Raw genomic sequence first — 16,055 nt, 5'->3', positions numbered from 1 at the left:
GCGTTGAGAGTGATCGATACTCTACGCACAAAGTACTAATAACACATTACTTTGAGTTACTGATAACACTTTCATACCTCATCATAAGAACGTTCATTTATTTGAACCTATTTTAATTTACTCTAAAATATTATTTACTAAATCACGCAGAGTATCTACTTCGATTGAATTTAAATTATACTACTTAACACTCGATTCAAATGAGACCGTCACAAGCTTTCCTGTTATCTTATTCAATGCATATGTACATAAAACTGAAATCAGTGCATGTATGCGTCATAATGCGATATAATTATATTAATTTAAATAACGACTCTTATGACATGACTTTACCAAATTATTTCTATCAATCAGTTACTAACAGTAATGGATCAATCATAAAATCATCATGATCAAAATAAGTGGTTTGAAATTAAAAAAATGGTTAATTATGAAACCAGAAAAATGTTTTCACATAAAGTTAACTCAAAATATTACATTCAGTGGTACATATTAAAAGAGGTAACACAAATTCGAGATCTGGACATCATTTTGAATTCAAAGTTAACATATTTACCGCATTTAGATAACATAACTGCAAAAGCGTAAAGAAATTTAGGTTTCTTAATAAGAAATGCTACTATACAATGTATACATATGTACGAAGCCTCCTAGAGTGCTAGCATATACATACATCTTCGTACTGCGGAGGTTTTAGTGGTAGGACAAGGCATTAGGCCCTGGCACGGGGCCCTCATGGCCCCGGTTGAATCCCACATACCCGTCCCAGTCCCCCCTCCGGGCTGCATACGTAAATGCATATCCTCCTAGTAAAACTAAAAAAAAAGGGTAGGGTATACTTTCATATTGATGAGTAGAAAAAGTCAATTGATAATTAAGTTGTAGAAAGTAGATATAAGAGTATAAAAAGTCAAGATATTATTGAATATAATTAAATAATTGTAATTTAAATTTATATAAATAATGCTCAGGAATCGTGACATTCGAATTCAAAGATATATTTAGCATTCATATATCAGATGTTTCAACGGTTCGACCGGACGAAGGAACTGATAAAACATTGTGCACTTCGTGAAGGTTTAATGAAAAAGTTGCGACCAAAATAGATCGTAAATAATAATAACTGGTAAATCAGTCAGTCTGAACAGTCTCGATCCAAAAAACTCATTCCCTAATTTTTGGTTGACACGTTGATTGAATGTAATTACCACGACGTGGTAATTACATTCAATCACAAGCTTCCAAAACTGCCAACATTATATTTTTAATGCCAAAACCCTATATATATTGGGGCGAACCAAACACTGATGCGATTCAGAAACCAGTACAAGGATTCAATACTTTTCTTACGGCTTAACACAGTGTGGCTCACACAAGGGATATTACATCTTAGTTCTCTAGATTGGTGATGTAAGTTATCTTTACTATTTCTTACAACGGCAATTTCTATGGGCGATGGCGACCACGTACTCCCAGGTGGCAGATTTGCCAACTCATAAGCCTTGACAGCAAGGGGTGACGCTCTATTATGCCATCGTAACCTCTCTCTGCCAAAAGGGAGCTTTTGAGAGGGGGCTCTCATGTGTAAGTGACGCGTGTACTGCTATATACTGGAAATGGCCTAATTACCTTACATATATTACTAAAAATGATGCATTCGAGATACGTGTTTTAATATATCCTTTTTGTTGGGACGAAGAAGAACCGGCAGAAATCGTGGAAAGGATAAGCACTATGCCGTCTACAAGCGACCACTCACTCTCTCTTTCAATAATATACGTCTTTTACAAAACTATACTTTTTTATTTTTTGTTATTGAATGAAGATTTTGAATAACAATTACATTATTGTGTCTGTTACGTATATATACATAATTTGTAGCGAAAAAAACTTCCAAGTGGGTGCACCGAACACCTCTAGTTTCTTCAATAATAATCTGTCGAACACGCCGAAGTCTATCAGTGCCAAAAAAATATGTAAATTTTTCATATTTTTGTATTTTCTTTCGATAAATAATCTTTTGAATAGTTTTGTGTCTTACTAAGGAAAAATATGAGTAGTTTGAAATAAAAACCAACTTTCAGATACAAAAGGTCGAAAATCAGACATACTTTCCGTTAAAAGAACTGAAATAAAAGCTCTAAACGCAAAAAACTCATGTACAAGTACATACATATATTTGTAAATAATTGATATCCATACACGTTGTGAACTTTGTAACAAGCTTAATTAATAAACAAGCGTTAGGCATTGTCACTGATTTTACTATCATATTGTATTTATTATAAAATAGCTGAAATTATAATTAGACAAGATAATCCTGACAATCGATCAATCAATGAAAATATATTTTATTCTAGTAGGCTTTTACAAGCGATTTTAATTCGTCATATTACAAAACTTTTTACAGTGAAGCTACAACCGGTTCTGGCAATAAAGTCAGTAGTTAGTCTCTTTTCCAACATTTGAAATAGAAAGTTATGTTAGTTAAATATATGTATATAATACATAGGTACTGCCTGGAAGTCCTTATAACCTTGTATTGAATAATGTATTTTTTACTAATGGTTTGAATTTATGAATCGGCAAAGTTAAAATATCTGTAAAATTTTATTATACAAACGAATAACTCGTCCCAAGAAGGATTGACGCATTCGGAAACTTGGCTTTATAAGCTTATCCTTACGTCTCGTGTATATGCAATGATTATCATTGATTCTATCAAAGATAATCATGTTGTGTACATAACATTGTTATAAATATATTGTGACGCAACAGTGAGAATTCCTACTTTGTTAAAAAACATCCTGAAGAGAGTATACCCATATTGCAGCAACATGGCGGAATAAGCTGCAAGCCTCCTCCCCATAATAAGAGACTTTAGCTCAACAGTGGAACAGAGCAGCTCTTTCTTGGCACTTTTTTTTCTAACATTTAAAATTTCTTCCATGCCATTTTCATTCAGTTGTTATGATCACGGTTTTTTAGTCATTTTGAGATAACTTTTCTGTTTTCAAAAGAATTGGATACCATCTTTGAAAATAAAAAAGAAGTAGCCTTCATCCTAAAATCAATTTAATGTTGCGATCCTGACTAGAACGTTGTCGGAGATGTTCACATGAACAACATTTTTTGACAAAATCTAAAAACTATTTTTTCAATGGAGTTGGATTAATTTCCAAACTTTTAAGATTGCTCGAACAAATACTGAGACTAAAGGAAGGATCTGTAGTCATTTAATTTCAACTAAAACACAATGAATGAATTGTGTAATGGAACGTATCTAATATCTATCCGGAATATTTATAAACATGTCCTTGACGTTTTTCAATGTAGTAGTAAGATAATTTATTTCCAACCTAAGCTGAGCTTTAATTCCAGCCGAGTAAGTGCTAAATTCGTCTCTAATAAATAAAATAAAAAACGCTGTGTTCCTGAGTAATAATTGCGATGAGAAATTCCGTTGGGTATATGGCCATGGTACTAATTTAAATAGAAAATATTTTAAAAGATTAAAACGCATGATTTTCTAAATTTAGTTTTCCTGTCAAACTTGATAATTAATATATTGTATGGTTTGAACAAAGTAGATGATTCTAGTTAACCCACTGTCACACGAGGAAATTAAACTGCATGTACAAAGATTCAAACCAAAATTTGCGTTTATGCAAATATGTCATCTATTTTAATAGCATTTACGTTTAATTTTATTTAATTGTTGATGTTTAAAATATATGAATCCGGAGTATCGAGCATAATCTTACAATGTAGCGAATGGGCTAGGCCATAATGTTATCTGTAGTTTATTATGTATTTAATTTGTTGCATTAAGCAGTTGATACTCTACGGAAATAAAAATAATTGAATTACTTAAAAAAGCATTTTCAGAGTAATTATTTTATCCGTCAGTCTTATTAATCAAACCATTTATATCCATCTCAGAATGTTTCGTCTTCGTAATATTATAAAACAAAAACTTAGAGCAATAATGGAACAGAGGGTACCAAAAGTAAAGACTGGTCTAGAGTACTATAAATGTTACAACTTGGCCTTAACAAATTTATCGTTTATTGCACTTAGAAATTATAACACGTTTTAGTATACAATTATCTCTCATTAAAGTACCATCTAAGTAATAATCAAAAATGCATATTAAAATATTTTTATTCCTATTCCTAGGAGTTCAAAATGTTTTGGGTAAAAAGAGTTTTACAATAGTAATGGACACGACAAAATCAATGGAAGACGAAATATATTTTTTTAAAGTAAACATAGCTTCTATTATAAATTCAATCAAAAGTCAACAATTCTTCAATTACATCTTAATACCATTTGGCGATGAAGGTAAGGGTATAATTCTATGGATCATTGGCACATCAAGTTACTATAATTATTTCAATTAATATTGCATAAAATTTTTACCCTTTATTAAATATTATTTTTTTCAACAGATGTAGAACCGCCAATAATATCACCGACGCCGGATGAACTAGTTGATATCATACAATTCATGGTAGCAAGTGGAGGCCAAGGTTGCCCAGAAAATTCTTTAGGTGCTATAGAGACGGCTTTGGAAGTGAGCTTACCAAAATCATACATCTACGTCTTCACGGATGCTGAAGCAAAGACTCACAGCAAACTTGAAAATATAAAACAACTCTGTCGAATACGGCGAAGTCAGGTACTTACAGCATAACATTTTAAATAAACTAGTAAGACTTAAATGCAACTCAACTGTTATTCAAATCATATGCGCTTGGAAGTATTTTATTTTAAACCTACGCTGTTAAATTGTAAAATGTAAATTACTTTTCTTTATTACATTCTACAGTATCAATTAAATCGATATCAAAATAAGAAAGATATACGAAAATAAAAAAAATCAAGTTAATTGTGAATTCAAACGTTGCCCACAAAAAAAAAATCATTATTATTATTTTCTACTTTACTTTCTGTCAGCCTTTCAGTAAACTTGGAAAAATTACAAATATTTAATTACATATTAATACCATATACAATTCAAAACTGCAGATCGATTATAATAAAATCTTAAACTATATAACGTGTTCGAAAAACATTAGCATTAACAGCATATTACCAAATAGTCAATAATTAAACCATATACGGAATCAAGAATAAAAAAATAGAAAGAGAACGACAGAGAAAAGATAATGTGATCAATTAAAGATGACCCTAACGCTTACCACAAACCCTATTACGATTATGGGATTACGGTTTAAATTTTGGCACTTTCAAACATTTTTAAAGAAAATCGAAGGCACTTCAATCCAATACTTGGTAATCTGGAGTCAGTTTTCTCCCATTAAATAATAATTAATCGGTTTAATATAAATAACAGCTTTATTTATTTATTTCTTTGCTAAGTTAATGAATATTTTTGTTGATTATATTTAAGTATGTAAGTAACCTACCATTAATGTCCCTCCCTCCCAGACTTTCCGGGTGAATCGGCAGATAAACATTTCATCTAACACGTGCATGTTACCTCACGATGTTTTCCTTTACCGTTGAACATGATAACTCAGTGATATTTGCTCAGATTTGATCCACCGACCTCAGATTAAGATCCACGTGTACTATCTCAGGATTCCGAACCAAGACCAAATGGACCAGTTGATTTTGGAAATTGAAAATAAATATATTTGATAAGTGTGGTGAAATCCAAAATCATTTTATACTTATATGTCGATATTTTTGCAGGTAAACATTTTTAAAAGTGATGAATGTGAACGAAACAATTGGAATCAAACTGAAAGAGATAATATTTATTATGAAATTACCAGGAATTGTGGCGGAAATGTTTTTCGTTTGAACTTGGGTAATTTACGAGACGTAAGTATAATTTATAATATTAAGGATACAAAAAATACGCTCAAAGTATATGTTATTATTAATCCGTTCTTGGCGGATATCTACACTATATAAGGAACTTACCTATCAAATTTCAAGTTTGTAGGTGATACAGTTTCTGGGATTTCGTGATTAATCAGTGAGTGGTATTTCGGTTTCATATGAACTGAAACGAGTTTACTTGGTGGTAGGATAAGTATCACCCACACATCAGATATTGTGTTGTGCTCTGGTTTTAACGGTGAGTGTGCCAGACTAACTACAAGCACAAGGTACATAACATCTTAGCACCCGAGGTTAGTGACGCATCGCCTGTGTAAGGAATGGTTAATATTTCTTAGAGTTCCAGTGTATGGGCGGCTGTGTCCACTTACAGTCAGGTGGCTAATTTTTTCATCCGCTTACCTATATTGTAAAAAAGATGTTGTTCTTTAAGGACTTTATTAGCGACTGTCCTAAATTATATTTTATAACATTAAACATACTATGCACTACACACACATGCACCTATATCCGTGTACTCTACACACATTAACACGTGCAATAAATTTTTTATGATTATTTTTGATATAGGTTTTTAAGTACATCAAAGAAATAACCAAAGTCGATTGGAGTGACGTCAATACGCATGAGAAGTTTAATAATAACAAACGGTATACCGTAAGTTACTTAATGCTTTTATGTATCGAATAGAGTAATGTTTGAAAATGGGACGACTGTGTGTTTATATATAATTACTAGCTTTACTTGGTGGTAGGGCTTTGTGCAAGCCCGTCTGGGTAGGTACCACCCACTCATCAGATATTCTACCGCCAAACAGCAGTACTCAGTATTATTGTGTTCCGGTTTGAAGGGTGAGTGAGCCTAGAGCCTATTGAGTTAGTTACCAAGGTTGGTGGCGCATTGGTGATGTAAGGAATGGTTAATATTTCTTACAACGCTATTGTCTATGGGCGGTGGTGACCACTTATCATCAGGTGGCCCATTTGCTCGTCCGCCTAGCTAAACGGCCCAACTTCACAAGAGTACACTAAGGGTATTTATACAACTTTTAGATTTAAGAACATTTATTTTTTCCATGACCAGTAAAGTTGGCTCTTTTGAACTATAATATGCATGTATTATTCATGTAAACTTTCCTTCCGATTCTCTCTTATTAGTGACGAAAACTGCATTAAAATCCGTGGCGTTGTTTAAAAGATCTAAGCATACTGACGGCGGGAAGCGACTTTGTTTTATACTTTGTAGAAATATAAAAAAAACACATTGCCGTTTGTGATTTTGGCCACGGCGTCAATTATCTAGGTAGACTAGCCAATTGCCTAGAAGAAATACACGACAATTGTATGCAATCCTTATTACCTTACTCATATATCTGATGGGATAGCAAGCCAACCGATGATAACTAAAGCACAAACCGGCGTTCCATTCGCTGGGAGTGTTTGCGCTATTGAGAGATAATTGGCAGAAAAATGCTGTAACTCTCTGCCTAATTTACCCCAAGAGCTTACAATCAGCAGTGTTGTAAGCTAGCCTCAATTACTTCAAAACTAAAGAAGTTACTGAGCTTAGATGCCCAGCGGTTAGAGCACGTAATATTATATTAATACTTAATCGAAGATTATGGGTTCAAACATGGCAAGCAACACTGAAATTTCATGTGCTTAACTAGTGTTTATAATTCATCTCGTGCTCAGCAGTGAAGGTAAAGGATGAGGTTTAGTCCAACGGTGGAACATATAGAGGTTGTCACTTCTGAAATGAAATAAAAGTTAGAACAACGTAATTTTTTTAAATATTTCAGTTGACCATTGATACCTACACAAAGGAACTCATTGTAGCCGTCTCTGGGCAGTACCCGACATTGCAAATATCAAATAACTTCGGAGACAGTCCTCATATCGAAAAAATTATCGCGACTAATTCTATGCTTGTGAGTATAATGAAGTATTAGTTTGTAGAAATATCTTACATATATTTACAGGTTCTCTGGTATTTTACTTTGCGAAAGTAGCATCATATCTAATTCATCTCAAGGTTCATAATTTTTAAATACCTCTCTTATCCCGTGAACATAAAGGTGAGAATGGCATGATAAAGATAAGTACGTTCTCACAGGACGATTTTTTTTCTTCTTATATATAAAATCATTGAACCTTCACCCTGTTTAACTCACTTGCCAATAACTTTTCTTTTTTTTAACAACTTATTTTATCCTGAAACGGTATCTTAAGCCGCGTTCTGGCCTCACGTGAGGCATCTTTAGACCGTGTGTACTCTAAGCCCTTAAGTGGGCTACCAACACCTGACAGTATTTTAAGTCGACCCCCAACCCGGTGACACTGTGAAGGTCATTACGAATATACAGACCGAATAAAAAACCGGTTTATCAGGGAGAGGGAGGTGTAGTGGAAAAAAGATTTGCTTGTAAATCTGAGTTTGGCATTCAATTAAATTATTTCCATTTAGTTAGTACATTCAAGTTGACTTTGGAGAATGACAACTTTAAATAATGGCAATTGCATGATAAAGAGATAATAAATAGAAAACATTTGTTTAAGGTAATTCGTATACAAGTTGCGCAATTAGGTAACTTCACAACCGATGTAGGTTGCCAAGGAACGGGTATAGTAACATTTTACAGGAAAAGTGAAGTACAATTTAAATATGGATTCTCTCCTCTACAACCGAATAGTCTCCAAGAAACTGCATCTCGGCCGATACCAGGTATTTTACAATGTCTTATAACATTCAAAATTTAGTCATGTTTAGAACGCGTGCCTCTTGACCGAGAAAGCACTTATTTGTTCGCCTTTTTGTCTCCGTTTAGGCTGGTTCCATGTTTCAACCAAAGAGAATCACGAATGAACGGGCAATACTACAAGCATTCTTGGTACAGATTATTAAAACAAGGCAGATGGAACGCTCGGAACATTATAGTGAAGCAACAAAAGCGTATATAAAATCAAATCCCACTTCCCGTTAGTGCCAAACTAAGTCCGCCTGGCTTTTGTTATAATCATTATATATGATGACGGCCTTAATATAAATAATAAAAAAGTATTTTTAAATTTTAATGTGCTTCATTTGTGGTTATAAGTCTTAATCAATGCCTTGAGGAAGGACATCGGAGAAACACCTGCATGTATCTTAACAAGATGTAATTTTATCGCAATCGCATTGAAGTGTGTCGCCGTGAAGTCGTTTTCCTTTTCTAGTCGACGATCCAGTTGCTGTTATGGATCGAAATAGAATCGGGGACATAACGAAACTATTGTTAAAGAATCGAAATTTTCCCCACTTAATTTCGAACTGAGTTCTATTTTTGTGAAGAACAGTCCAAGTTAGATACTTATTGTATCCGTTGTAACTTAGTGAAATTGTTTTTTCAATGCAACTTTTTTTTAGGACTAGTGAACTATATATTGATATCACTTCCGGTTGATACGTCGTCCGAACTGATATCCGTTAATATACAAACAGTTGATAACAAACTAACATACGATGACAAAATTATCGCTCACTACGCAGTTGATGAAAGCAGAGGTCTTTATCTTGTGCAAACATATTTCGCGCCACAGACACCTTTCAAAATATCGGTAAATATTCTATTGTATTATCATCGACTCAACATTTTTTCGAATATCTGAATTATCAATCATTTCAGTATTTAATATCTATAGTTAATCGATGTCCCTTTTTTATTCAATGCAGATAATATGTCGAGACAAGATGAATTATCAAGAAATAACGGGTACCACCGCTCTTCTCCACCCGCAACAAACATGTTAGTTTAATTTAATCATAATCTATATTAATTTATATTAGCTAAAACTTTAGTGGAATTATTTTCATGACAAAAACTGCCGTCGAAGGATGAAGGACCTTTGTTGGGGTTCAAGGTCATCTCTACTAAATTTCCTGAATTGATTCCGTGACTTAACCTTGACTCTATCCGTTCACTGGAAGACATAGCTGGAAAATTTCTATATTGACCGAATATCTTATCAATAGAACTACAAATTGATTTAAGCATATTATTCTCGGTAAATAGATTGTTCATTTAGGATAGGCGAAATAACTTCATCCTAGAACCTATAGGACGGAGTGACTGTACATGGCAATTGTACCAATCAGGCAATATATAATGCAAATTGGGTGAAACAGCATTAAGTTTTATATTATACAGCTGAACAATGTATATGGTACTGGCTTTTAAGTCAGGTATTCGTAGACCGATTTAAATATGATTTTTGGTTCAAATATAATATTATAAATTCAAACGATCCGAATGAGAAGTAACTGGCAAACGAATGGTAAACTGTTTTATTCAGGAATATTTCATACAAATTTATATTATATATTTAATGTAATTTTATATTATATAATTTTTAATCTAAGCAAATGATACATTGTGATCGTAAAATTATATCTTTGTTTACTTAGCTGACCCAAATTTTCGAGCAAGCCATTATGGCAATTATTACCTATCATTGAAGGTGCAATTAGCAAGTCAGGGCGTGAAATTTGTTCTATATTTATATGTTATATAAATATTGCAGGAGAAATCGCAAGATATAGCTTGTAATATATAATGCTTATTCAGATAATAGTTAGTTCTCTCTAATCATAAAACGTATTACAAGTATTTGATCATCATACTTGTAATACATTAATATTAACTAACCATTGTTTTCTAGTAACCGTACCACGAAGATTTACACCTAGAGCAGAAATGATACAACCAGAACCGGCTTTAATAGACTTTGGAACTAGTTATAAAACGGCCTGCAAAGTATTCGGTTTTCCAACGCCAGTTATTTGGTGGGAAAATGATTTGGAACAAATAATACCATCTCAAGTAAGCTTATGTTGTCATCTAAAACTGTACTATCTACTAAGTTTATTTTTAGCATTAGCAGCCTGTAAATTTCCCACTGCTGGGCTAAAGGCCTCCTCTCCCTTTGAGGAGAAGGTGAAGGTTTGGAGCATATTCCAACACGCTGCTCCAATGCGGGTTGGCGGAATACACATGTGGCAGAATTTCATTGAAATTAGACACATGCAGGTTTTCTTACGATGTTTTCCTTCACCGCCGAGCACGAGATGGATTATAAACACAAATTAAGCACATGGAAATTCAGTGGTGCCTGCCTGGGCTTGAACCCGAAATCATCGGTTAAGATGCACGCGTTCTAACCACTGGACCATCTCGGCTCAGTGGTCAGAAAGCGTGCATCGTGCATGCACGAACTAAGTTTATATCGTGCTATTATTACTAACTGATATCGTTTTTTGTTTAATAAATTCAAGTGTTTCGTTTATAATAAAAAGTTAAATTTATCAATATTTTAGAGCGCTCTACTTGAAATGCCATCTACTTATATAAGTTACGTAACAATCGCCAACACTACAAGAAACGGAACACTTACATGTAAAGGTAGAAATGATGAAGGTTATAACGAAGCATCAGTCGATGTGTACGTCAACAGAACTTTCGTCTTTGATGTGATCCAGTATCCAACAGGTACATGAATTTGAATTATATATAGGTAGATAAAAGGACAATTCCAACCACAAGAGGACAAAAGCCAAATAAACAACATTTTACGAGTACATCAAATTGACGCGATATACTCGAAAATACGCGACTAATTGGTCGGGGATTTTCGAGTAAATTGCGTTTTGAACGTCGACAAAGCTGTTATCGTAAGTAATATTAAAGTGGATATAAGTATTAAAATGGAATAGCGTTGATTATAAATAAATATAATTAAAGAACTGTAAGTAGCGCTCTTATATAAGTGTAATACGATTTTATAGATATGAACGTAGCATACGGTACTGAAGGCAGACTCTATTGCGAAGTAAATGCCTATCCTGAAGCTGAAATAAAATGGTATCACAATGATACATTGATTGAAGAATCAGAATACATTAGTATTTTACAAGATGAACACCTGCTTTTAATAAATAACATGTCATTAAACACAACGGGAGAATATAAATGTGAAATTGACAATAATATTGAAACTAAAACTTATTCGGCTGACGTTTATGTAACGGGTCTAGGTAAGGTATTGTTTGAATCTTTTTCATAATTAAAAACACAAAGTTCTAATATGCTTAAACATTTTAACAGAAGCGCCGAAAATTGAAGTGCACGATTTAGAGATAAATCTAAAACCAGGAGATTGGACGGAACAACAATGCACGTAAGTTATATGTATTTTTATAACTAGTCACAATTTTAAAGTTTTCCAAATAATTACAGTACTGAATACCAGACTTTCTTTACTTTTAATTTATTTAATTGAATATTAAAGTATATTTTTGTTTTAAGAATCTTAATTTAGTTCATTAATAATTCTTCGCTATAATTTTTTTTTTTTTATGGCATTGATTGGCGGATGATCATATGGGCCACTGATGGTAAGTGGTCACCACCGCCCATAGAAATAATAATATTATGGAAGTTCTGTTTTGGACCGATTCAAGCTAAACTTAGAGAGTACTCGATTACCTTTGAGGTATTTGAACGAATATTTGCCTTAAATACACATTTCCAGTATCCTAAATGGTATACCGACACCCGAAGTGACATGGAAGTACAAATTAAATAGTGGTGACTTCGATAATCTTCCTGAAGGCGTATTTGTAGATGGAAAATCATTAAAAATTGCGTCAGCTGATAAAGAACACGTCGGTTTTTATGTTTGTGAAGCATCAAATATTTTAGGAGTGGATACGCAAGAATTATCGGTGAAAGTACAATGTAAGTAATAATATTAATGACATTTAAATATACATATGCAATTATAATTGACATTTATTTAGTGAGGAGCAGCCTACAATTTACTCAGTTTGATTTATTTTGACAGATCCACCGAAAATTAAAAACGGCGATGAAGTAAAATTTGTAAGAGAGAGCGATTTCGTTGAACTACCGTGTGACGTAGATGCTGTTCCTGAAGCAAATGTTCATTGGGACATGTACCATGATGATGTCATGGTAGCCTTCGACGAGCACCACCAGACCGATGAAGAATATACTCATAAGTATGGTTTATATTATAATAATAATTCTCAAAATAGTAATCTTTGCGATGGATTATTGTTCTGACTTTGTTTGCTCGTAAATGTTCTAAAATCCTGTTTTGGAAGATGAAACTTGGTATTAAAAACCAAATTGAATACTGTAATACAATATAATCCAATAAAACACATTCGGTAGATTACGATATATATATACTTATTACGATGTATATCTTTAGGAGTTTTTTTCAATTTTAAAGGAAAATGGATATCAATGTGCTTGTTCGAAAGATGAAATGGTATAAAAGACAATTTCTAGAAACTATGATTTATTATAATTTAATTTTTTTTACATTTAGATTTTCCGCTCGTTCCAATGACTCTGGTATATATTATTGTACAGCTGAAAATAGCATGGGTCGTTCTGTAAGAACAGTTACACTGAATGTTCTGGGTAAGTATCTCATTATCCAAAAATTGACTTCAATACGATTTTATACATCCGTTAATATTATTGGTTTTTTCTCAGTGGCTACATATATAGAACCTTTGCCATGGAAATCTTTGACAGTTCGAACTGGAGCAACCGTTGTATTGACTTGTGATATTACCTTTGGAAACCCTACGCCTATTTCAAGATGGCAGTATGTGGCCGATAACTCAGATACTGTTGTTTTGTTAAGGTAATTTAAATGTTTGGCATTTTAAAATTAAAGTATATTGTTCTGCAATAAAACGCAGTACGTTATTAAAAATAAGGCTTTAAATGTTTTAAGGTTATTGATAAATTTTAGTCAAAATTGTCCAGAATGTATTAACAATAATGTAACCAGTCTCAATTTGTAAAGTGAGCTAGTTTATTTATATAAAGCAATTGCATTTCATGTAGAGTTCAGGGCCAATTTTTCTGATAAACTTGTAGACGATATTTTTTGGCTACGTTACATGAAGTCATTTTAGTCAGTCATTTAAATAGTTATCCCAGAAGTAAGATAATGTTAAAAAATATATGTTCTGGATTAGTTTTCAATCAAAGATTACTCTTGAAGCGAGGCCATTTCGTGTGTGATGACATTTCTTCTCACTGAAGTCACTAAGATCATGATAATAAGAAAAAATATTGCTATGGAGATTGAAGATGACTTCATCCTAAACAAATTGCGTACACGGCAATACATCTTATTTAGCCAACCGCGCAAAAATATTATAGTTGTTGAAATATGTATTTGCTCAACAAAGCAGAAATATAAAGAAGATTTTATGTTATGGCACAGCAAGGCAATCCGACACCATTAGATCCAGGCGCCACGGCTTTACTTGTTTTCTGCACGTATGCAAGTACACTTTGTACTTGACTTCCGCCGGTCATGATGAATGTGCACAGTTGACCACTATAATTTCACCGTTGACTATTTTGTCTTGCTGTTGAAACTAAATAAATAAATATATTATCCATCGAGAAAGGCATTACCGAAACGGTCAAGAGGACGTCATCGTCAGTCAGTTACCATAACCTTTAATATAAGATAAAATAGATAAGTTTTGATGATGTTTCTAAAAATATTATGTATTTCTAGGGGACATTCTGCAGGCAAACTGAATTTAGTTTTAAACGACGTTACACGGAGACATGAGGGCACTTACCAATGTGTAGCAGAAAATGAAATCGGACCTGACTCCGTGAAAGTTTATCTTAAAGTACTATAATCATTAAAAATTAGTCAAGTATAATTATTCAATAAAATCCTTTTAAATTAATACCTCTTATTTATTTTCGTTCATAATATACTTAAACTACCAATTTTAAATATTTTACTATCTTGTTTTTATATAGGCATAAGTCTAGATTACTCCATCCATCCTTATAATTGGAATCCATGTTCGACCGTATGCGTGACTTCACTTTTTAAATTCCTAAAAAAAAGGACATTGAGAGTAGTAAATCAATGTTGTATTTGTAATTAAAAGTATTAAATAGTTAAGATAATTGTTGCGATTTTTTTGTGATCAAATGATAATTATTTATTATTATAATTTATTTAAATAATCTTAATCAAAGATCAAAATCAAAAATCTCGAATACTCAATGCATTAACTCAATATTAGATTGGAGGGAAGCTGTAAAAATTACAGATCATTTTATAGGTGTGCTTTTAAAAATATTGGTTTAGATTTTCGAAATGTCCAATATATTTTTTATGTATTTTTTATACGGAATGTGAATATTTTTTATAATAAAAAGGAAAAATGTGGTTTTTGTAACATTCCGTCATTCTCTGTAATGTTTTATATTTCCATTTAATGTACATGCAAAGCAATAATAAAAGTCTGAAATGCAAATTCATAAATAAGGAATCAAGAAAATTTTTCCAAATTAAAACTTGGTACTACTTGAGGTTGAGATATCTTAAGATAACTCAAGTTTAAACTTTAAAGTTTTTTATAATTATTAAAATAATTAATGTACTTTTGATGTTTATATTCAATTCAATTCTGTTATCAGAAGCAACAGCTACTTATCCGACCTGATCAGTATTGACGGCCACTAAAGAGACTTTAGTTTTGAATGCTGCCCAGGAATCACCGGGCCTGTTGGATTTCAATTCAAATACAAAATAAATATTCATTTAAATAAAAGACGAATTTTTGATTATAAATATTACACGGCATTCTAATGCCGCCGGATTGGAGTTGTTTGCGCTTTAGGAGACACAGATTTTCTTCCTTGAAGTACACTCCTGGGTTCTACGAGTACCGTCAATCCAGGTCATGTCGTCTTTATTCAGCGTGCAGGGGATGCAAACAACTCAGGCACCGCGACTTTCCGTCCAATCTCATCGATGCCTCATCAAGTTTTGGATCACCGGAAGTAGACTTTCGTAGAAATCAAACCAGGGAGGGAAATGTACAGTTGCGTTGCATGGACAGAATCTACCTACACGAAGGCCAACAAAATCCACTGCATTACATTCCGTATTCCAATTTCTAATTCCGTTCTTACTCTGTTATGTCAAGCTAAGAGAGGGGTTAATATATTTTCAGTATTTTTATTTCTCAACTAGTTCAAAAAGCAACGCTGATATCAGACATGTAATAGACAATTTTTCAAAACATACCACGAGAATGGTGAAAATAGCAAAAAACGTCTT

General features: G+C 32.9%; 1 protein-coding gene across 1 annotated transcript; it reads left to right on the top strand.

Moving 5' to 3' along the window:
• Nucleotides 1-4,110: 4,110 nt before the first annotated feature.
• On the top strand, nucleotides 4,111-14,664 carry LOC113397638 (hemicentin-1-like). Its single transcript, XM_026636055.2, has 17 exons — nucleotides 4,111-4,344; nucleotides 4,452-4,681; nucleotides 5,722-5,853; nucleotides 6,445-6,531; nucleotides 7,676-7,804; nucleotides 8,433-8,598; nucleotides 9,280-9,470; nucleotides 9,586-9,658; nucleotides 10,572-10,732; nucleotides 11,227-11,398; nucleotides 11,695-11,943; nucleotides 12,014-12,086; nucleotides 12,441-12,646; nucleotides 12,753-12,930; nucleotides 13,266-13,360; nucleotides 13,436-13,589; nucleotides 14,484-14,664. The coding sequence occupies exons 1-17, from the start codon at nucleotides 4,146-4,148 to the stop codon at nucleotides 14,611-14,613; spliced, it is 2,625 nt and encodes an 874-aa protein (XP_026491840.2). The 5' UTR covers nucleotides 4,111-4,145; the 3' UTR covers nucleotides 14,614-14,664.
• Nucleotides 14,665-16,055: the final 1,391 nt, after the last annotated feature.

The sequence above is a fragment of the Vanessa tameamea genome, chromosome 22 (assembly GCF_037043105.1).
Source record: "Vanessa tameamea isolate UH-Manoa-2023 chromosome 22, ilVanTame1 primary haplotype, whole genome shotgun sequence".
NCBI lineage: Eukaryota > Metazoa > Arthropoda > Insecta > Lepidoptera > Nymphalidae > Vanessa > Vanessa tameamea.
This window is presented reverse-complemented; position numbering and strand designations above follow the sequence as displayed.